This window comes from Lissotriton helveticus, chromosome 9 (assembly GCF_964261635.1).
Source record: "Lissotriton helveticus chromosome 9, aLisHel1.1, whole genome shotgun sequence".
NCBI classification, from domain to species: Eukaryota; Metazoa; Chordata; class Amphibia; order Caudata; family Salamandridae; genus Lissotriton; species Lissotriton helveticus.
Genome location: NC_136070.1, coordinates 397,345,112 through 397,368,130, shown reverse-complemented (window position 1 = coordinate 397,368,130; position 23,019 = coordinate 397,345,112). Strand labels below are relative to the sequence as shown.

General features: G+C 44.3%; 1 protein-coding gene across 1 annotated transcript in view; it reads right to left on the bottom strand.

Moving 5' to 3' along the window:
- Positions 1 to 590: 590 nt before the first annotated feature.
- LOC144781356 (cholesterol 24-hydroxylase-like) overlaps positions 591 to 23,019 on the bottom strand; it is a 457,687-nt gene continuing 435,258 nt past the window's right edge. The window contains exons 14-15 of the mRNA XM_078660145.1: positions 18,290 to 18,356; positions 591 to 2,633 (exon numbers count right to left, since the gene is read on the bottom strand). Of these exons, the coding sequence (XP_078516271.1) occupies positions 2,475 to 2,633; positions 18,290 to 18,356 (226 nt within the window). The 3' untranslated portion in view covers positions 591 to 2,474. The remainder of the gene's footprint in view (positions 2,634 to 18,289; positions 18,357 to 23,019) is intronic.

The window sequence follows — 23,019 nt, the reverse complement described above, 5'->3', positions numbered from 1 at the left end:
GTGTTGTATTTTAAGTCCAACACCTTCCCTACTAATACACCGACTGGTGTTGAAATAGAAATTCATACAATTCCAAAGTCCAGCGCCCCAAAGCAAGTCGTTTGGTAATGACACAGTGGTGGTGATGACTGCATTGTTAAGCCACCGGCATGTAAAATTCTTTCATACAACCGTGGAAATTGTGTTTCAGCAAATATTTATAATTTGTGCATCAACAATTAAAGTGGCTTGATTTGGTGTGGTCCTATTAAAAGCTTTGTTTTCATCACACTTAAGAATTACAAAAAAGGTGCTTCATTTGTGCTTTCCTAACTGTTAATGTATTTTAAAAACACATATCCAGGAAATTAAAAGGCATTTAAATGTTGTTGTGTGTTAGAAAAGCAAAACATTCTTCTGCATTCCCTTTCAGACTCCTGGTACCCCAACAAGTTTGTCACATTGTTCACTTAACAAAATACTTTCACTTTACTATCAGAGAGAGAAAAAGTAAAAAACAATCTCCATGCTAAAAGACTAAGCATAAATTTGTCAGGTGAAGTAGCTTGACATTTGACCCCTGTCTTTGAATGTACAGCATATTTGACAAGTTAAAAATTAAATTTCTTTATTTATTGCTCATTCGCATTCTAATCTTCAGCATGGTTAATTTGGGGGTGCAACAGGACCCCCAACACCCTTACTTCCATCGCCTATTGGTTGTAGTGTTTCCCCAAATTAACATTTTGAATATTTTAAGTCAAATGGTGCATTTTACAACATATATTTCATACCTGTTGTTGAAAAAGACATAGGATTTAAAGGCAGGTATAGAAACTAAAGACATCTTCCAAAGCTTCAGGCAGTGCTTCCATGTAAGCCCAATAACTGACCCTATCCAGTAACCACTGGATTAACCCCTGACATTGTGATCCAGAGGAGATTGCTACCCGCTTCAAAGTGCTTCAATGCATCATCAGAGGTAGTAAGTTCTAGATGAATTGTAATACAATAATATTTTTCCACTTTGAAGTGGTAGTTCTCCTGCTAAGTTCACATACAGTTGAAAACATTAACTTGTATATGCAAGCACATGTACTGCAGCATAAATTGGCTGTTTTACTGTTACTCCTGGAGCACATTATAATAAAACAAGCATTGACAAAGCCTATATATCTCGCCTATGTTAGAGCTATTGACTTTGTCAATGTCTTTTAACAGCATGGCTGCTTTTAACACGGCTAAACGTTAGTGGTCTGGCATAGAATAGAGTGGCATAGAGGAGAGTGGAGTAGAGTGGCATGTCACAAAGTAGTGTGGAGTGGTGTAGAGTAGAGTGGCTTAAAGTAGAGTGGCGTAGAGTGGCATAGAGTGCAGTGACATTAAGTAGAGAGGACTAGAGTGGCGTGGAGTAGAGTGAAGTAGTGCAAAGTGGCATAGAGTGGCGTGGAGAAGGGTACAGTGGTGTAGACTAGAGTAGCATATAGTAGAGTGGCGTACATTAGAGTGGTGTAGAATGACGGAGTGGCTTAGAGAAGAGTGACATACAGTGGAGTGGCATGGAGTAGAGTACAGTGGCATAGAGTGGAGTGGCGCAGAGTGGAGTAGAGTTGAGTGGCATAGATGGGAGAGGTGTAGAGTGGTATAGAGTAGTGCAGAGTGGATTGGTGTAGAGTGGCATAGAGTAGAGTGGAGTGGCATTAAGTGGCGTAGGGCAGAGTGGCATAGAGTGGTATTGTATAGAGTGGAGTGGGGTTGAGTAGAGTGGCATACATTGGAGCACCATACAGTGTAGTGGAGGGGCATTGAATAGATTGGGGTGGATTGGTGTGGAATAGAGTGAAGTAGTTTAGAGTGGTGTAAAGCGGCATGGAGTAGAGTGAAGTGGAATAGAATAGAGTGGTGTAGAGTAGAGTGGCATAGTGTGGAGTGGAGTGACGTAGAGTAGAGTGACATAGGGTGGGGTGGAGTGGCATAGAGTGGCCTGGAGTAGAGTGGCGTAGAGTAAAGTGGCATAGAGAATAGTGGTGTAGAGTGGCAAGGAGTAGAGTGGCTGTATTTGCACAGTATTATGCGTTTGTCATCTGTGTCAATGTGTGCCTGATTGTTGTTTACCTCTGTGCTCATGCAGTATGCAAATTCCAAACTTTATGGCTTTTTTCAATTTTCCTTTACTGTAAATCCCTCCTCATATTTTCTTATTTTTATCTTGTGCCAGAAGAGAAGCTGCCATATTAAGAAATGAGAATGTCATAGTTAGGAGCTGCTACACGAGTACTGTGTTTTTGGGGGGTTTGGGGTAGGGGCGAGGGAGGATGGATGTGCACAAACAACACACAATCTCAACAGAGCTTTGCAATTTTTATGTGGCTAACTTCTTTTTCACTTTGAAGCACTAAGAATCAAGATAACATTTGTGAATGCAAACACATAAAGTTTAACTAATATGGGAAAGAGACTGTTTAAACAAACAAGTAAATAAAAAAAACTCCATATTATTGTGATGCCTTTGTATTTCTCCTTGGCGTTATCCTGCAGATTACGCCATCCCATGGCCGAAGAGTTCCACTGTCCAAAATCTTGAAGTTCTGTCCAGCCACAAGCTCAAACTCAAACCTTTGCAATAGTTTCGCCATCACCACTTTAGCCTCCATCTGCAGAAAACAAGGAAGCCTTTAGAAAATTGAAACCATGTCTTTTCATGACATAACATAATGTGGTCTGACTCGAAGTAAGTCACAGATGCCTTGCTATATGTGGCTCGATAGTTTATTTCAGTTTCCAAGTGTCATCATAGACTGGTGCGCATAGCAACAGTTGATAACAAAACTCCTTACCCACTGTTGCTTCTGTCATAAAGGCCGTTCAGGCCAGCTGACAGGGCTCTCAAATTGCAGCTGTACTTGTCTGCTGCAGTCACTGAAAGCAGAAAGTATACATGCAGGAGGGGAAAGAAAGGCATGGAAGTTGGTGGGGATTGGCCAAGGATGGCAGGTACGTTCCTATTCTTTTACCTTTTTGACAGGGATACATAACAGAGGAAATGTTAGATGTTGCTCACCCATTACTCCTCTCCATCTGTGTAGTAGTTGGAAGCAGGGGCAGATGATTTTGGGGCCCATACATAACACAAAATTATAGATCGGTAAAAAGTGAATTATGAGGATGTTTTCACCTCATGACTTCCCTGTCAACAGCTATGTATAAACATTAATTCATAATCCATATATTTTTTCCACAAGTTTAGGAGGACTTTTTTAATTATAGCCTAATAACCTGCGGTACCGGGCTACCACCCATTAAAGGCCAGCTTCAGCATTAAAGCTTTAACTGGGGAGCTGGACTTTAATCCGAGTTTAGCCCAGCTGTGGAGGGCTATAAAGCTATTAGAGCATTCCGCCACTAGAAGGCAGAATGTTCTCACAAATAAAACAAAGGCCTCATAGAGGCCAAGGGGATTGAAACCCCCTTGGGCTCTGTGAGGCCTTTGTTCACTGCAACAGCTGTGAACAACAGCATTTGAATGTTGGAGCTCCAGGCTTCTACTGCCCATTAAAAGCTCAGAGCACTCCATTGTTTTCAAAGAAGCTCCCATCATTCCAATGTTCTAATAATGATTTCTCCATAACTTTATTTATACATATTCCAGTGCAGGATATTTACATCGACTACCGGTGATCCATATCGTAAGCAAGGGAAAATAGACCCACTCAAGATGACACCAGATGACACCTGACAGTAGTCAGAATTAACATTTTACACACTTTTTAGTCACAAACTTTTATTAAATGTCCAAAGTTATATCGGTACATTGCCGACTAGGACATGTAATAACTGTACTGAAAATCTTTGTCTCAAAATGAACAGTTCTCCCAAGGAAGGTATATTTTTCAATAACACCTTACACAAATAAGACACAGAGCTCCTAGCAAGCTACATGTCCCTACACTACACCAGAAAAACCTACTTTATCACTTGCATAGATTCTTACAGCATGCCAGACGTACCAAGCATATTCTACCTGTAGGAAATTGGATTTTTGATTGTGGGGGCTGAAGGCCCTTCTCAAGCACAATTGCTGTAAGGGTGAACCACAAAAGCCACTAACTTAACTTGTGCTTAACTCTGGTAGCTTGGCACAAAAGCAGCCAGGATTCACTTATAGGCACTGTGGAAAGTATATTCGTAGCACTCAAACAGTAATAAAGTGAAAAAAGAGCACAATAATTTAGAGAAATAGAGTACATTTTAATAAATACAATTATATCAGAACAACTGGAGAACCGGAGAAATGCAGTTTCAAAGTTTTAGGGACGTATAGCACTTAAAAACACAAAGTGCCATTGCAGTATCTGGTCATGTTAGACCGGGAAAATGTCACAAGTTCAGGGTGACTGCAATGGAGTGTGGCTGAGATGCAGGGACTAGGTTAGTCCCAAAGAATAAGTCGCCTTTTCAAAGTTGAGCGCAAAGAGTCCAGTTCACTGTGAGGAACAGAGAGAGCGTCATGAATGATCGTCACTGGAGCATGAAGAGCAGACCTGCCGGCATGGAAAGTCGTCACAGTTGCATGAAGATCTGGTCGGTCTTCATTGATGGTCCTTACTGAAGTTTCACGATGACCATCTCTGTGGGCTGTCGATACTATAGCGTGAAGTGCAAATCTTGTGTTGGCCATCGTCACTGGCAGTTGCTGTAGCCTGAAGGTTCCGATTCAACGTAAAATCCTGTTGATGGTCGTAGCAGGCAGCAAAGTCTCAATGCAAATGGGCCCGTTCACAGTTGCAAAGAGCCCAAAACTTCAGGATTTCACTTTCTTGGCAGAGGAGTACACTCTGATGCCAGGAAAGGGTCCAGAACCTGGAGAGGCACCAGCAGGTAGGTCCAGTTGGAGAGGCACTGACAGGCAGGTCCAGTTGCAGCCGGGAGACCTCTGGAGCTTGGTGTGTTCGTTTAGCTCAGAACAGGAGACCAGTCTGGTAGCTAACTCTAGTGGTTGTGGGCTGAAAAAGCAAGAGTAGGCTTCCTTCCTTAGGTAGCAGGATAGCAGTGCAGTCCCTCCAGCAGCAGGGCAGCATGGCAGTCCTTCTTTTGAATATTCCATAGGTGAAAAAGTGATCTGGTGCATGGTTCAAGGAGTCCAATATTTATTCCTGGCGCCAGCATTTGAAGTGGGGGCCTTCCTATACTACCCCCACTCGTGGTTCTGGAAAGTTCCTTCATTTCCCTGTGCAGGCTCCAAGTGGTCTAGGGTGACAATAAGCTGGTGTCAAGTTCCTTGTGAGTGTGCTGTAGGCAGCCATTTGAAATGGAAGCAGGGCAGGGAAGAGCTCCACTCCAGACACCCTGGCAGGATGGCCCATCCTGCCAACCCCGAGTCTGCCTTTGTTTCACTGTCTAAGAGAAAGACACAAAGGCTAACTGCCAAACTATTCATGGTCATATGACCCAGGACACAGGCACCAGCACTAAATGGCTAGAAAACAAAAATGGCAACTTTCTAAAAGTGGCATTTTCAGAATTGTAACTTAAAACCCGACTTTACCATGAATTACAATTCAATTGAGTGTTAACATAATTTTCCTATATCTTCCCAAACTTAAATTATCACTTATTAAGTGTAATAAGGTAACCCAAATGTTATCCTATGGGAGAGGTAGGCCTTGCAATAGTGAACAATGACTTTAGTAGTTTATCACTATCAGGACATGTAAAACTTAAACCCACATGTCATACTTATTAAATACATTGCACCCTGCCCAGTGTGCCTTTAGAGCATAACTGAGGGGTGACCTATATGTATTACAAAGGAAGGTTTAGGACTGGCAAAAGGTTTATTTTGGCATGTTGAAATGGCAATTTGAAACTGTTCTAGAGAATGCAATGGTGGGTGACACGATGAGTGCTGCAGGCCCAATATTGGAATTTAATTTACAGGCCCAGGGTACATGTTGCACCATTTACTAGGGACTTACAAGCAAATTAAATGGGCCAATTAGGGGTAAGCCAGTTTTATGATGTTTTAGGGAGAGAGCACAAGCACAGTAGCATTGGCTAGCAGTGGTAAAGTGGTCAGAATACTTGTGGAAACAAAATCAAATTCAGCAAAACAGAAGGGGTGACGGAAAAATATTTGGGTGACTACCACCCAAGGGTGGCAGGTCAAACATGCCCCCCAACCAGCTGAAAGTAGGGAGAACTTCCCACCCTCATGGGAGTTCTCATAACTAAGGAGAAAAAACCTAGAGTCTAGCAACACTGGAGTGGTCAGTCCCAGGACGGTCTGTAAAGTCAATTCCCTGTAGGGAGATGGACCACCGTAGCAGTGCGGGATTCTCGCCCTTCATTTACATGAGCCACCTGAGAGATCTGTGATCTGTCTGTGACCCCTGAGCACTACCTTAGCCATTCCAGGGGGCTGCCCAGCAGAGGGAGGATGCTGCCTTTTCGGGCAGTAGGGGCCATCCTTTGAGTGCCTATACCTGTAGCACTCAAAGGGAGAAGTGACCTGAAGTTTGCTTCTCATGGAATCCTCCCTTCTTCTGGTTAGGATTCGGCTATGACTCCTTCCTCTGGAAACCCTTTTGGAGTGTTTTGCGAAAACAGGTGTTTTATCTTTGTCTCCCCCCTCTTTCTTCTGGTGGCAACCCTGTCTACATTGCGTTAATCTACCTCAACTATGTGCTTTCTTGAACACTCTGGTGCTGACCCAGAGGTCTGCCTCCTGTGCAAACGCTCGGGTGAAGTAAGCTGGCTGTCAATCAGGTGTTAGCGCACCTCTGCAAATTGAGTATTGAGCATGGGCTCTCAAAATCAGATCATACAACCCTTAATAATCACTCAGTTTACTGCACTTTACCCAACATTTTAGTGCCTTACTGGAGTAGTCAATAAAGTCCACCCAAGACGCCTTGACAGCTGGTGGCTGTCCATAAAATACATGTGGTATTTTTCTGGCGTGAGCCAAACATGATGACAAGAATGGCTTTCATGGGGCATACCTTACCTGGTCATCTACCTCTAGTGTTAGCACAGTATCCCTCTCCACCATGGGCATGTGTTTTCTGAGACTTGCTCTTCAATCCTCTTCTGAGACCCTATGCAACCTTAGGGCTTTCTCATAAGCTGAAAACCATTTGTCTATGTCATCCCACACCACACAGCTAGGCAGGAGTTCTTTAAAAAGGTAGACTCTCTTGTCCACAATGGACCCAGCCATTTCGCTGCCACCATTGTTGCTGGACCCTGCCTATTGCCTACCTTTGGGTCCCGCACGTTAAGACTCACTTCATGAGCCAATATGACTTTCCTTTCCTCCAATGTTCTGTCAGCGTCCGATTTCTCCCTTGAAAAAGCTCCCTCTGTATTAGCCTGTTTTTCTTGTGCAGCCCTCCATTAGCGTGGCACAAAAGTAGTCAGCCTTAACTTAGAGGCAGTGTGCAAAGTATTTATCCAGTACTCAAACAGTCATGAAGTGCATAAAAACCATACAATTTTCAGAGATTATTGTAAGTATTCATACATGTCATGGGTGTGTGTTGTCTAAAGTGTTTTTTATCGTTTTTGGTATTAACAGCTGGTTGAAGTGATTCTCAATCCAGTATTAACCTAGGTGTGGGTGGACCACTTGTTGAGAAGGTACAGACCTCCATTTCCACTCCACCACATCTACAGAAAGAAGCTATTTTTCCATCTACTGAGATCTGGGAGAAATGGGGATCTCCAGTTGTCGTTTAGATGGGAGTAGTGCTAGGTCAATGAATTTGTTGTATGATCTATCAGCTTTAGGTCATGATATGACCCCCAGTAAGCACATTTTTGGCCCTTCCAGATTCCACCTACCCGTCCAATCTGAAATATAGTTTATGACCTTTGCACACCACTGCTTAAGGACCCCACATGACCATACCATTTGCCTAAAGGAGGCCCTTTCCAATTTAAATAGGGGGCGAACAAATGGTGCACCAGGGCTCATCGTCTACAGCCCCGCTGGGTTCATATCTGATGGACATAGTTGAACTACTAAATCAGAAAACAAGCATTCTAGGAGATCTGGCACACATTCTGCATTGTAAATCTGAGCGGTCCTCACTCAGGTCTTCTATCTATTTCATCCATAGAGGATCCAAACAATTGGTCATAGTCATTCTAAAGGTGTTATAGGCTACAGTAATGAAGTGTCACGCACTCCCCGGAGTAAAATCGATCTTCATCAGTGCATCAACCATGGGTTTCTGTCCCACCCTTACCCCATGTAAGAGTGATAGTTTTGCATAATGCTGCATAAAACAAAATTTGTCCTAGTGGTAGGGAGATCATAAGCAGCATTAATTTTTCTCAAATTCCATAGTGAAATCGGAATTCTGAAGTGCAGCCAAGAGATGGCTCAACCCTAATCTAGAAGGACTTACTTGGGATTTGAGCAATTAGAGAGAACCTCTGAAGCACCCAAAGTGATAGCTCAGGAGTGTATGGCGTCAGATGCAAACTAATGAATACTCGCTCAGCACGCAAACACGCCGTCGACCTCTGTGACCTGCTCGACACATCCTATCCGGACGTCGCCTTCCTGATGGAGACTTGGATGAATGACTCCTCTGCACCAGACATCGCCATAGCCATCCCGGACGGCTACAAGATCACCCGCAGAGACCTCACCAACGGAGTAGGAGGGGGAATCGCCATCATCCACAAGTCCACCCTCAAGGTCTCGACCAACTCTGATGACATCCTCAGCACCGCCAAACACCTGCAGTTCTAGATCCACACTGATCCCAACACCACCCTTAGAGGATCTCTGATCTACAGACCCCCCCGGACCCCAGCCTCAGTTCAGCGACTCCATCGGCGACTTCGTCAGCACGCACGCTCTTGCCTCCATGGACTACATCCTCCTCGGGGACATGAACTTCCACCTCGAGAACAACAACAACAACAACTCCGCCAACCTGATCGACAACCGTGCTAACCTCGGACAGCTCGTCACAACACCCACCCTCCCTGCCAGCCACAAGCTTGACCCCATCTTCTCGGCAGGCTCCCACATCTCCTTCAGGCACACCACAGAACTCCCTGTCATTTCTGGAGCAAAATTACAAAGACGAGCTAAACACCGCCCTCACCCAAAGCTCACCCGCCGACCACACCGACCTCAGGCGCTGGATCGACAACTGCACCAACACTCTCGCCCCGATCAAGAAACCCTCCAAGAGACACACCAACAAGAATGCCAGCTGGTTCTCCGCAGACCACCAGACTTCCAAACAATCCTGCTGAAAACTGGAGAAGAAATGGCACCGTGAACAGACACCAGAGAACCACGCAGCCCACAAGAACGCCAAGTGCCAACACCATCACCTCATCAGATCCACCAAAAGGACCTCCTTCAAGGACCGCCTCGACAACAACGCACACAACAACAGAGAGCTCTTCAACATCGTAAGGAACTTTCCAACCCCAGCTCCAACACCAAGGACATCCCACCATCGCAAGACCTGTGCAACTCCCTGGCCCCCTTCTTCCATCGCAAGATCACAGACATCCACAACAGCTTCGACAACCAGACCACCACAACAGCCAAACACACCTCAGACCCCATGACCAACTCCCACAGTGACCCCCTGCTCACCTGGACCGTCATCAACAACAACAACACCATCAAAATCATGAACACCATCCACTCCCGCTCCCATGCCCACATCACAACTTCAACAAAGCCAGTGCCACCATCGCACCCCATCTCTGCAAGGCCATCAACATCTACTTCGAGACTGCAACCTTACTGGAGAGCTGGAAGCACGCCGAGATCAACGCCTTGCTCAAGAAACCCAAGGAAGATCCGGGGGACCTCAAGAACTTCCGGACCATCTCCCCGCTCCAATTCCCGGCAAAGGTCATCGAGAAAACCATCAACAAACAGCTGACCCGCTACCTCGAGGAGAACAACATCTTGTACCCATCCCAGTCTGGGTTCTGCAGCATCCACAGCACCGAAACTGCCCTCATCGCCACCACTCATGACATCAGGGCACTGCTGGACAACAGCAAAACCGCATCCCTCATCCTCTTGGACCTATCAGCTGTCTTCGAAACGGTCTGCCACCACACCCTACGCACAAGCCTCCACAATGCAGGGATCCGAGACAAGGCTCTGGAATGGACCACCTCCTTCCCAGAGCGTCCGCCTCCCCCTTTCCGTTCCGAAGCCTCCAAGATCATCTGCGGCATACCCCAAGGATTATAATTCAGCCCGACATTGTTAAACATCTACATGGCCCCGCTTGCCCATGTCGCCAGACTGCACGGCCTTAACATCATCTCCTACACCGACAACACACAGCTGATCCTCTCCCTCACCAAGGACCCCCTCACCACCAAAGCCAACCTCCAAGAAGGAATGAAAGCCATCGCCGAATGGATGAAGAACATCCTTCTGAATCTGAACTCAGACAAGACGGAGGTCCTCATCCTTGGCTCCACCCCCTCAGCCTGAGGCGACTCCTGGTGGCCGACTGCCCTGGGAGCAGCACCGACACCCACCGACCACACACGGAACCTGGGGTTCATCCTCGACTCAACGCTCTCCATGACCAAGCAAGCAAGTTAATGCCATCTCATCCTCCTGCTTCAATACCCTCGGCATGCTCCGCAAGTTCTACAGGTGGATCCCCACCGACAAAAGAAGAACGGTCACCCAGACCCTCGTCAGCAGCAGGCTGGACTACAGAAACGCCCTCTACGCTGGAGCCCTGGCCAAACTGCTGAAACGACTGCAACGCTTACAGAACGCCTTTGCCCGCCTGATCCTCGACATCCCTCGACACAACCACATCACACCCCACCTGAGAGACCTGCACTGGCTACCCGTCAACAAGAGGATCACCTTCAAGCTCCTCACCTACTCACACAAGGCACTCCACGACACCAGACCAGCATACCTCAACAGACGACTCACCTTCTACACCCGAACCGCCAGCTCTGCTCTGCCCTAGCATCCGAAGAGTGACCTCCAGCAGCAGATACTTCTCCTACCTTGCTGCCAAGACCTGGAACAACCTCCCCATCCTCCCACGGCAGACCCAAGACCTACTAACCTTCAGAAGGCTACTCAATACCTGGCTATTCGAGCAGTAGCAGCACCACCCTTTGCGCCTTGAGACCCTCACAGGTGAGTAGTGCGCTCTACAAATTTCCGGGTTGATTGATTGATTGATGTTCGTCCTTCCTAGCCCTGCTCTTCCTGTTCCAGACCCTTCCAGGTACCTCCTTACATATGCCCTTTCTGGACTCCCTGGTCCTGATTCCAGTTAATTTTACCACCCAAGTTCGGCTTATCAGCTGAGCCCTTATATACCAGATCCTCTTACCCTGGCCATCCTAGGTCTGCACTTCTTTTCCTCCAGGTTTGGATCATGCTGATACTCCTGGCTCTAGTCTTTGTCCTCTTGGGCCACTTGGTACTGCGACCACTGCTCCCGGTCCTCTTTATTAGGTACTCTTGAGGTAGGGGTAGTCATCCTCCTCCTAGTCCGATCCCCCTGGTTGCCCTAGTTCCCCTGATCCTGATTCACAAGGTCCTACTCCATGTTCTCGTCACCTTGATTCACCCATCCTATTTCTCCTAATCTGGTATGTGCTTATCCTGATCTTTCTAGTACACCTAATGGTAAACAGTCAAAATATCGAGTTTAAAATATAGAATGGACAAAATATCAAATGGACAGAATATAGACATCAAAAATATCATTTTTAAGGTAAGTAATGTAATATCAAAAGTTAAAAATATAGAAAGTTGAAATGTCGAAATATATAATATAGGTTATTAAAATTATCGAACTTTTAATATTATCGATTTTGTTATAGTGTTTTTATGTTATTATATGTGTGAAAAGTGTGTATTTATGTTATAATTTATTTTATTTAATGAATTTTTTTAATTTTTGCGTAATTTAATTCTGTAGCGGGTTGTGGGTTTATAGGGGAATAGGGTGGGAAGTAATTTAATTATGATTAATTAAATATGTAAATTTATTTATTGGTATTCATTTTTAATTAATTGTTAATTAATTTACATTTGGTAATTAATTACATTTTAATTGCCAATTAATTTTAATTAATTGATTAATTGCTAATTATGTTAATTTTACTAATTTATTTTCTGTAGCGGGTTGTGGGTTTATAGGGGAATTGGGTGGGAAGTCATTTATTTATAATTAATTAAATATGTAAAATTATTTATTGGTATTTATTTAGAATTAATTTCTAATACATTTTTTGTGGGTAATTAATTACATTTTAATTGCCAATTAATTTTATTTAACTGATTAATTGCTAATTATGTTAATTTTACTAATTTATTTTCTGTAGGGGGTTGTGGGTTTATAGGGGAATAGGGTGGGAAGTCATTTATTTATAATTAATTAAATAATTCAATTTATTTAATTGTATTTGAGTTGAATTAATTTTTAATAAATTTTTAATTGTTAATTAATTAATTGTTAATTTGCAATTAATTTGTAGTAATAGGTAACTAATTGTAATAATTAATTTCAATTTGTAATTTTAATTGATTAATTATTATATTATATTAAATTGGTAATTACTTGTAATTATTTTTTTATAGATATTAATTTATATTTTTATTTTAACCCCTACGCTATCCATCGCTTCCCTTACTGTTGCACTCTTTGGAGTGGGAATAGTAATTTTTACCCCTACGCTATCGAACGCTTTCCCTACTGTTTCACTCACTGGAGTGGGAATAGTAATTTTTACCCCTACGCTATCCAATGCTTTCCCTACTGTTGCACCCACTGGAGTTGGAATAGTAATTGTTACCTCTACGCTATCCAACGCTTTCCCTACTGTTGCACTCACTGAAGTGGGAATAGTAATTATTACCCCTACACCATCCAACGCTTTCCCTACTGTTGCACTCACTGGAGTGGGAATACTAATTTTTACCCCTACGCTATCCAACGCTTTCCCTACTGTTGCACCCACTGGAGTGGGAATAGTCATTTTTACCCCTACGCTATCCAACGCTTTCCCTACTGTTGCACTCTTTGGAGTGGGAATAGTAATTTTAACCCCTACGCTATCCAACACTTTCCCTACTGTTGCACTCTTTGGAGTGGGAATAGTAATTTTTACCCCTACGCTATCCAACGCTTTTCCTACTGTTGCACTCTTTGGAGTTGGAATAGTGATTTTTACCCCTACGCTATCCAACGCTTTCCCTACTGTTGCACCCAATGGAGTGGGAATAGTAGTTTTTACCCCTACGCTATCCAACGCTTTCACTACTGTTGCACTCACTGGAGTGTGAATAGTAATTTTTACCCCTACGCTATCCAACGCTTTCCCTACTGTTGCACTCTTTGGAGTGGGAATAGTCATTTTTACCCCTACGCTATCCAACGCTTTCCCTGCTGTTGCACTCACTGGAGTGGGAATAGTAATTTTTACCCCTACGCTATCCAACGCTTTCCCTACTGTTGCACTCACTGGAGTGGGAATAGTAATTTTTACCCCTACGCTATCCAACGCTTTCCCTACTGTTGCACTCTTTGGAGTGGGAATAATAATTTTTACCCCTACGCTATCCAACGCTTTCCCTACTGTTGCACTCACTGGAGTGGGAATAGTAATTTTTCCCCCTACGCTATCCAACGTTTTCCCTACTGTTGCACTCACTGGAGTGGGAATAGTAATTTTTACCCCTACGCTATCCAACGCTTTCCCTACTGTTGAACTCTTTGGAGTCAGAATAGTAATTTTTACCGCTACGCTATCCAACGCTTTCCCTACTGTTGCACTCATTGGAGTGGGAATAGTAATTTTAACACTCTTGCTATGCTACGGTAATAATATTGTATATTTTTTAATAATATTATGTTAATATATATACATGTTTTTACAAATATATATTTTTTTATAACTTAAATTAATTATTTAATAATTTTAAGGGTATTTAAGTATTTTTAAGTATATTTTAGTTATTTATTTTAAATACTTTTTTAATTTTATATTAATTTTAATAAATATTTTTACAAAGTACATATTTTTAAACAATAATTTTGTACTTACTTGTTTGTAGATTGAACTTCGATATTTTTGTAGTCGATATTTTGTAGTCGATATTTTAAATGCCTATATTTCTGTAGTCGATATTATGTCAGTGATCCCACGTAATCCTACTCCATCCTGTTGCAGGTCATAATGGACCTTGTCCACCCCCCTGCTCTTGATCGGATTAGTTCTACTGGTCCTCCTTCATCTGGACATGATATTCCTGGCTTTAGTCATGAAAGTCCCCATGCTCCTTGCAGTTCTGCACTAACTAGTCCTCTTAGACCTATCATCCATGTTCTGTTCATCTTGTTTCAAGTCACCCGTTTTCATTATCCTGGCCCCTGTTAACAAGACCCCCCTAATCCTCATCCTCCTCTTTGTCCCCACCTTTTTTCTTCTTATCCTGGAATGTCTGGTCTTGGTGCTCCTGGGCTTCTGTGCATTGAGCTTTCTGGTCCCCATGGTAGTGGTCCCACTGGGCCTTCTTCCCCTGGTCCTCTTGTCCTTTAATCTCTGGTTGCCTTTGCACCTGCTCCTGAATCTCAAGGCCCTGATCTCCTAGTGTTTCTTGCTCTGGGTTAGGTCTGCCTAGCACTAGTCCTACTATTCCTGGTCCTCACTGTCCTTGTTCTGTTTTTGCTTTTGTGTTCATTGGACTTCAGCTTCTTGCTCCTGGCTTCCCTTGTTTGGATCTTTGTATGCATAGTCCTCTTGGTGCTGGTTATCCTGGCTATCACGGTTGTCCCAGGCCCCCTTCTCTTAGCTCTTCTTGTTCCTTCCTTGTACTCTTGACAGTTGACCACTTACTTGACCTCCTCATACTAATCCATTTCACACTGTTTATCCGATTCCTGGTACACCAGCTTCTTGTCCTGCTGGTCCTCTCGTCTGTTTTGCCTCTTGTGCCCTTGGGTCTCTTAAGCCTGTTCTTAATATTTATCCTTCTTATTCCTTTTCCTTGTCGTCAATGTCCTCTTGGACCTAGTTCTCGATGTTTGGGTCATTTTGAGCTCAGTGATTTTGGTCCTCCTAGTCATCCAGGTCAACTGCCCTTGGTGTTCCTGGCTCTAGCTGTCCTGGTCTCCCTGATCTTCCTTTCCCTGGTCCTGCTACCCATGAGACCTGGTATTTCTATTCTATTCTATATGGCACGCTAGGCACTGGTACTAAGGTCCTGGGACTGCTAGCACTTCTAGGTATTTTCCTGCTCTTCTTGTTCCTGATCCTTCTAGCCCTCCTTGTTCGGGTCCTGGTCATCCTGGTATCATAAGTACTGTACCCTCAAAATGTCATGCTTATTCTAGCCCCCTGGTAATATTGCCAATAGTCCTCATGCTACTGATCTTCCTAACCCTCCTAGATATGTTCCATATAGCTCCTAGCCCTTGTCCTACTGTCCTTGTAGATTTTCACCACCTGGCCATGTCTTTTTTGTTCTTGTCCTTTTGGGTCAGGCCATCCTGTTCCTAGACCTCCAGCCTGGTCCTCCTGCCAGTGTTCACCCTAATCTACCTCATCCTGATCCTCCATTTCCTCCTCAACCTCGTATTCCTGGTACACCAGCTCCTAGTCCTCTTTGCCCTAATCTTCCTGGCCTGGATCCCATGGTCCTGGTCCCCGGACCTCTGCTCCTGGTTCTCTTAGAGTGTATCCTTCTGGCTCTGGTTTCTTGATTCCTGGTCTCACCCCGGTCCTCCTATTCTTGGTTTACATAGTCTGTGTCCTTCTCTGATCCTCTTTGTCGTGACCCTTAAAGTTTGAGTCCTCCTTAGCCTAGGTCTCATGGATTTGGTTCTCCAAGCCATACTAATCCTGGTCTCTGGTACTTCTTGTTCTTGTCCGTTCATGCTGGGAATGATACACTTTGTCTCCTGTGTATCCTGGCCAATGCTGGTCCCCTCAGTCATGGTCACTTCTGGTTCTGTATTTTTCTGGCCCTCAATGCCCTGGTGACCTTGTCCAGGTTCTCCTCATCCTCTACGTCCTACCCATGGTGCCTCAGGTCCATGGTGCCTCAGGTCCTGGTCCTATTTGCCTCCTTGGTCCATCAGGCCTTGCATGTCTTGGCAATCCTACTCCTGATCCTCCTGGTTTAGGCTGTCCTGTTATTCCTGGCTCTGATACTGTACTGGTACTGGCTCTCTTTATCCTGGTTCTTCTATGTCAGGTCGTCCTGAGTCTGGTCATTTTGGACCTGGTCCCCTTAGTCCCCTTGGTCTTCCTGACTATGGCTGGCCTTCTAACATCTGATCCTCCTCAACCTGGACCTCCTATAAGAGATGATCAATTTGTTCCACAAGGTGATCCAGGCACTTGTTCCCCAGGTCATGATCTTCAATGCCCCCCTAACCCACTTCTGGTCTTCCTGGTTATGATCATTTTAGTCCACCCAGACTTCTTTGCCTTGGCCCTCCTGACCCTCCAAGTGGCCTTGGTGCTGGTCCTCCTGGTCTTCCTAGTCCCTGTCCTGCTTATCCCAATCATACGGGGCATTGTTCTCTTGGCCCTGACCTTCATGGTCGTCCTCAATCTGCCCCTGATCTTCCTGGCCCTGCTCCTCCTGCCCCTTGTCCTCATGATCTGAAATAACTTGTGCTGGCCTACCACTGATCATCCTAGTTATTCCTAATTCTATTGGTCTAGGGCTTCCTAGTTCAGCCTTCCTGGTCCCTCTTGTTGCCATTACCATTCTCTCCTATTCCATGTCCCTTGGGTTCTAATTTTCTGGTTTCACAGGTTCCTGATCCTGGCCCTTATCATTCTCCTCACTATAAATCTGGCCCTTCTGTCCTCCTGATCTAGTTCTCCTGGTTTGTCTAGTACCTCTTGCTTGACTGTTTCTAATCTTGCTGTTCCTGACCCTCCTGTCCATATGGTGCTGGTCTTAGTTCTGGTACTCCTTTGTCTGGTTCATTTTTTCTGGTCCCATTGGCCTTGGATACCATAACCCGCCTGGTACCCTGGTCCTCTTCCTCATCTTCGTCCGGATAGTCCTCTAGCTTCCCCTGGTTTGCCTGTTCCACCTTGTTCTTATCTATCTAAACCTCAACACCTCTTTCGTGGTCCTCCTAATTAACAGTCCTTCTAGGTTTGGCCTAGTCCTCCTAGTTCCTATGTTGCAGATACCAGGCAATCCTCATTAACCTGTTTAATGTCCTTTACCTTTGTACATACATTTGTATATGTGCTTATTTTCAAATGCTTTACACACTTTCCTGAACCGCATTACAAGATGCCCACCACCCTGCAGTCCCTTTACCTTCATGTCCAGCTAAAGAAAGGCCCCTTTCACACTATTTGCCCAGCCACCTGTCAAATAGCATAGGATCTCTGCTATTTAGCCTGTGGCTGGATAAACAATGACTTTTCAGATATTTAGCAGGCAGGTGGCTAAATAGTAGAAAATAAGTACTAATTACTGGAGACCCTTTACATAGAAGAGATTGTGTGCTATTTGGCAGGCAGAAAGATAAATTGCCCCTTTCATTTAGAAAACATTCCTGACCATTAATTAGGAACCAGGAACACACAAAAAATAAAGGCAACAAATACAAATATAAATAGGTCTTTTTATGTAGAAAATAGGAAATAAAGGAACCAACACTCATTTTGAGCTCCTTCTTTAACAGCAGATATTTAGTAAACTTATGTCCTGACTACAAATATTGGGCTAATTCTATTTCAGGTGTATAGGCCCATTAATGCTAAAAATTGAATTCCAGTCAGATTGTATCTCACAAGCTAAATCCACGTTCTACTTGCCCATGTGCACACTGAATAACATGTCCTATTTGCCCACAAGTGTGTGGCTAGTAAAACCTGGCAAGAATCATATTGACAAACAGTCCAGAATGCTATCCAGTGTGCCCAAATTAAAATTTTACAGTATTAGTCTACTTTTCTGGCCAGGATTTATCTGTCATACATTTGTAGGAATGTAGGTGGGCCACACCATTTTTGTATAGGGAAAGAGCACATGTGCAATTTCAGCATGGGCAAATACTTCCTTTCTTAAGTGAGGGCAGGGACTAACTGTATTTTGCAAGTGCTGCATAGGTAGGGAAAAACTGGCATTGTCAAAACACCATTAGATATTCAGTCATTTTAAACATATCTCTGGGACCATCCCTTGGGGAGGTATAATTGTTAATATAATAATATACAGAGATAACCCAATGAGCAGGACGTTACAAAATACATAAATAATGACTGAAAAATCATAGCTTCAATTTCTTACCTGAGCAAATATTTGTCCAATACAGGAACGTGGCCCCAGGGAGAATGGAAAGTAGGTATAGTAAGGCCTATTCATTAAATAGAACAGCAATAATTAGTCATATTAAAAAAAAAAGTTAAATTATAAAACAAATAAACAGCATATCAAAGGAACATGTACACAGCCAATACTGCAATATTTGTGTTGCAATCAGCAGATATTCCAACCTCAAAATATCCCCCAGGCTCTTTTTTTTTTTTACATTTATTTTTATGTACCTTATACAATCATAAAGAAGGTTACAGGGTTAGCCACAATTTCAGATGTCATCAGTGATGTCATGAGTGATGTCACTGACCATGTCATGAGTGATGTAATATGTGACGTCATCAGCAGTGCATTGATGGCGATAGCTGAACTAACTATAACAGAATTTTTCTATGGTTTTGTATGAGTGAAATGTCCAACTAACTATAACGCCCCTGAAACCTATGTTTTTTTCAGAGAATTTCTAAGGTGTTTTAAATGCTAATTTCTAACTATAATGTGCCTGAAACCTATGTTTTTTCAGTAAATTTCAAAGGTTTTTTAAATGCTAATTTCTAACTTTAACGTGCCGGAAACCTATGGTTTTTTACAGTGAATTTCAAAGGTTTTTTAAATGCTAATTTCAAACTATAGCGTGCCTGAAACCTATGTTTTTTTCAGTGAATTTCTAAGGTTTTTTAAATGCTAGTTTCTAACTATGCCTACAGAGGTAGGACATGTGAAGAGAGAATGAAACACACACGGAAAGAAGCAAAAGAAATACAGAAAGAAGCAACAAGAATCCACAAACACGAAAAAAATGCAGGAAGAAGAAAGACGTGCAGAAAGAACAAACAGAGCAGGAGAAAGAGGCCTTCTTGCAAAATTATCTTGTGCCCTCAACTTTTTCAGACGGGTACTGGTGGTAACTGAATCTGACTAACTAGGCCTAGAGCCAGTGCTATGCTAAAAGACACTTAGAATACAGTGAAAACACCTACATACACTAGGGAACACTATGCGTTGGGGTACCCCTGTGATTAGCATGACCTCCTCTGTAAGGCCCTAGTATATAATAGGGCAGGAGGATTAAGTCAGAGGTGCAGAAATGCTCCACCCCCTCTCTTCACCACTGTGCAAATGTGCCCTGTGGCGCATTTTAAGTTGAGTCCTGAGGGTCCCTGGGGGCCAACTAGCCCACCGGCTACCTCCAGTAAGCGCCACAGAGCTGTGTTGCAAAGAGGTGTAAAAAGGGGTGTGGCCTCTAAACACCTCTCTGCAACGCAGCTCCCTGGCGCATACATTAAGTACCTGGTGGGCTATTTCGCCCCCATGGGCCCTCAGGATTAAAGGGGACTTAATCCCCCAATTTACAATGTGCCAGAGGGTGTGTTTGCACACTTGCTATGTCAGGCCCTACCCCTTCCCTTCATCACTGTGCAAATGCGTCCCCTGGGGCGTTTTGAGTTGGGGATTAATTCCCCTTGAGTCTTGATGGTCCCTGGGGGCCAACTAGCCCACCAGGTACCTCCAGTAAGCACCACAGAGCTGCATTGCTGAGAGGAGTTAAAAGGGGTGTGGCCCCTCAAAACATCTCTGCAACCGTGCTCCCAGGCACATACTGGGGGTACCTGGTGGGCTAGTTGGCCCCCAGGGAACCTCAGGATACAAGGGGACATAATCCCCCAACTTAAAATGCGCCATAGGGCGCATTTGCACATTTGTCACATCAGGCCATGCAACCTCCCTGCACCAGTGTGAAAACGCGCCCCCTGGAGTGTTGAAAATTGGGGGATTACATCCTCTTAGGTCCTGAGGGTCCCTGGCCAACGGTATGCAACGTTTACAACAAAATTTTTACAACGCACTACCATTACAACGCAGGTATTACCACGCATACCATTACAACGCATTTCGCTGGGGGGCGCTCTAGGGTAAGTAATACGTTTAATTTTCTATCCAACACCTTCCCTAGTGTCCACGGGACTGGAGTTGGAATAGAAAATTATACTTACCACTATCCAGCACCTCTAAGCGCTATGCGTTGTAACGGTATTCGTTGTAAATACCGCATTGTAAAGGTATGCGTGGTAAAAGTATGCGTTGTAACGTCATACATCCCAGGCCAACTAGCCCGCCAGCTACCTTCAGTAAGCGCCACAGAGCTGCGTTGCAAAGAGGTGTAACAAGGGGCGTGGTCGCTAAACACTTCTCTGCAATGCAGCTCCCTGGCGCATACTGGAAGTCCCTGGTGGGCTAGTTCACCCCAGGGGACCCTCAGCTTTGAAGGGGACTTAATCCCCCTATTTTACAAATTGCCAGGGGGTGTATTTGCACACTTGCTATGTCAGGCCTCGCTCCTTCCCTTCACCACTGTGTAAACGCGCCCCCTGGCGCATTTTGAGGCGGGGGATTAATTCCCCTTGAGTCCTGATGGTCCCTGTGGGCCTACTAGCCCACCAGGTACTTCCAGTAAGCACCACAGAGCTGCTTTGCTGAGAGGTGCAAAAAAGGGGTGTGGCCTCTCAAGACCTCTCTGCAACGCAGCTCCCTTGGTCATACTGGAGATACCTGGTGGGCTAGTTGGCTCCCCAGGGACCCTCAGGATTCAAGGGGACTTAATCCCCCAGCTTAAAAGGCGCCACATGGCGCGTTTGCACACTTGTCACATCAGGCCACGCCCCCTCCCTGCACCACTGTGTAAACAAACCACCTGGAGCCTTGTAAATTGGGGGATTACATCCCCTTCATTCTTGAGTGTCCCTGGGGGCCAACTAGCCCACCAGCTACCTCCAGTAAGAATATAGGAACTACACTACACTGGGACCGCCTGAGCAGGCCTAGGGGGTCAGGGTGTTTCTACGCTGCCCCCTTCTCTTGTTTAAAACCTTTGTTTCTGTTTTCTGGTAACTAGCTTCTACTGAGCCACAAGATGGCTACCAAAACTTCCTGGTCTGGAGTGTTGACAGCCAATCACGGTGAAGCTCGTGCACAGGACTTAGTCTCCGCCCAGATATCAAAACTTTTATTATTCTAATTTCTCAGCAACTACTGAACGGATTTACATCATTTATAAAAAAGGTCTCTTTCTGATCCAAGCACTACCTTTTTGCTAAATTTGGGGCAATTCCGTTCTGTGGTTTCGGCTGTAGCCTTGCACAAAGTTTCCTATGGGAAATTGATTTTTTGACTCTTATTTTTTAAAAAAAAGGTCGCTTTCTGAACCAAGATCTACCTTTCTGTCAAATTTGAGTTAATTCCGTTCAGCAGTTTGGGCTGTAGCTCGTCGGAAATTACCATGGGGAAAGCGTGTTTTGGGACCCCCCTTTTTCTCAGTCCCCGCTTGACAAATCACCCCCAAACTTTCAGGATAGGAGCTGACCTGGATAGACTTTTTCTGGGAAACATTTCGCAAAGATTCATCGAACGACGCCAAAGTTATTAGCAAATCAAAAAATGCTTTTCCTATGGAAACTATAACTACCTACTGGCGACCGCCAGTAGGTTATATATATATATATATATATATATATATATATATATATTACCTACTGGCGGTCGCCAGTAGGTATATATAGTTAGGATTTTTTCTCTATGGGTTTTTTGAAAATTCTATGTCTAATAACTTTGGCGTTTGTGGACGGAATCGGCTGAAATTTTCAGGAAAATGGCACATTTTGTTTCTGAGCAGCCCTTGAAAATTTGGGGGGGGTTCGTCCAGTGGGGGCCGAGAAAAAAGGGGGGTCCCAAAACATGTTTTTAACATTGAGTTTTCCATAGGGCGGTTGGCCTCACTTTTAGCCCGAACGGCTGAATGGATTTGCACGAAACTTGGCAAAATTGTAGGGACTGGTAGCCCGATGTGCCTTTTGTAGGTCTCAATATATGTGCTCCAGTGGATTTTGAGAAATTAACGTTTAAAAAAAGATATATATCTGTAACAGCGGACCGGTTAGCGCTCTGGTTCGCGGACTTTTCGCGCAACGGAGCTTTGTGAAGCGAAGCTGATTGGTTCTCCGGCGTCTGTCAACATTCCAAACAGTCCGTAGCGGCCGCCATCTTGTCTCTCGGTAGGATCGAGAGACAAGAGGAGGTCAAAACAAAGGGGGAAATAACTATAAGGGGGCATAGTAGATCCTCGCTGACCCCCTAGGTTTGATGTGGAGGTTTTAAAAGGGCCCCGCGGGGCAAAAAAAAAACAAAATAATAATAATCGAACGGCTGAATGGATTTGCACGAAACTTGGCAAAATATTAGGGACTGGTAGCCCGATGTGCCTTTGCTAGGTCTCAATATATGTGCTCCAGTGGATTTTGAGAAATTAACGTTGAAAAAAAGATATATATGTGTAACAGCGCTCCGCTTCGCGTACTTTTCGCGTTACGGAGCTTTGCGAAGCTGATTGGTTCTCCGGCGTCTGTCAACATTCCAAACAGTCCGTAGCGGCCGCCATCTTGTCCCTCGGTAGGATTGAGAGACAAGAGGAGGCCAAAGCGAAGGGGGAAATGACCATAAGGGGGCATAGTAGATCCTTCCTGACCTCTTAGGTTTGATGTACCATTTTGCCAAGTTTGGTGTAATTCCGTTCAGCCATTCAGGCTGTAGACGTATGTAAATGTCCTATGGAAAATTGCATGGGGAAAACACATTTGAAAGTGTTGAAATTTAGAACCAATTAAAATGTTACTTTGGTTTTGTATTTGTGTGTGATGAAAGTTAATTGG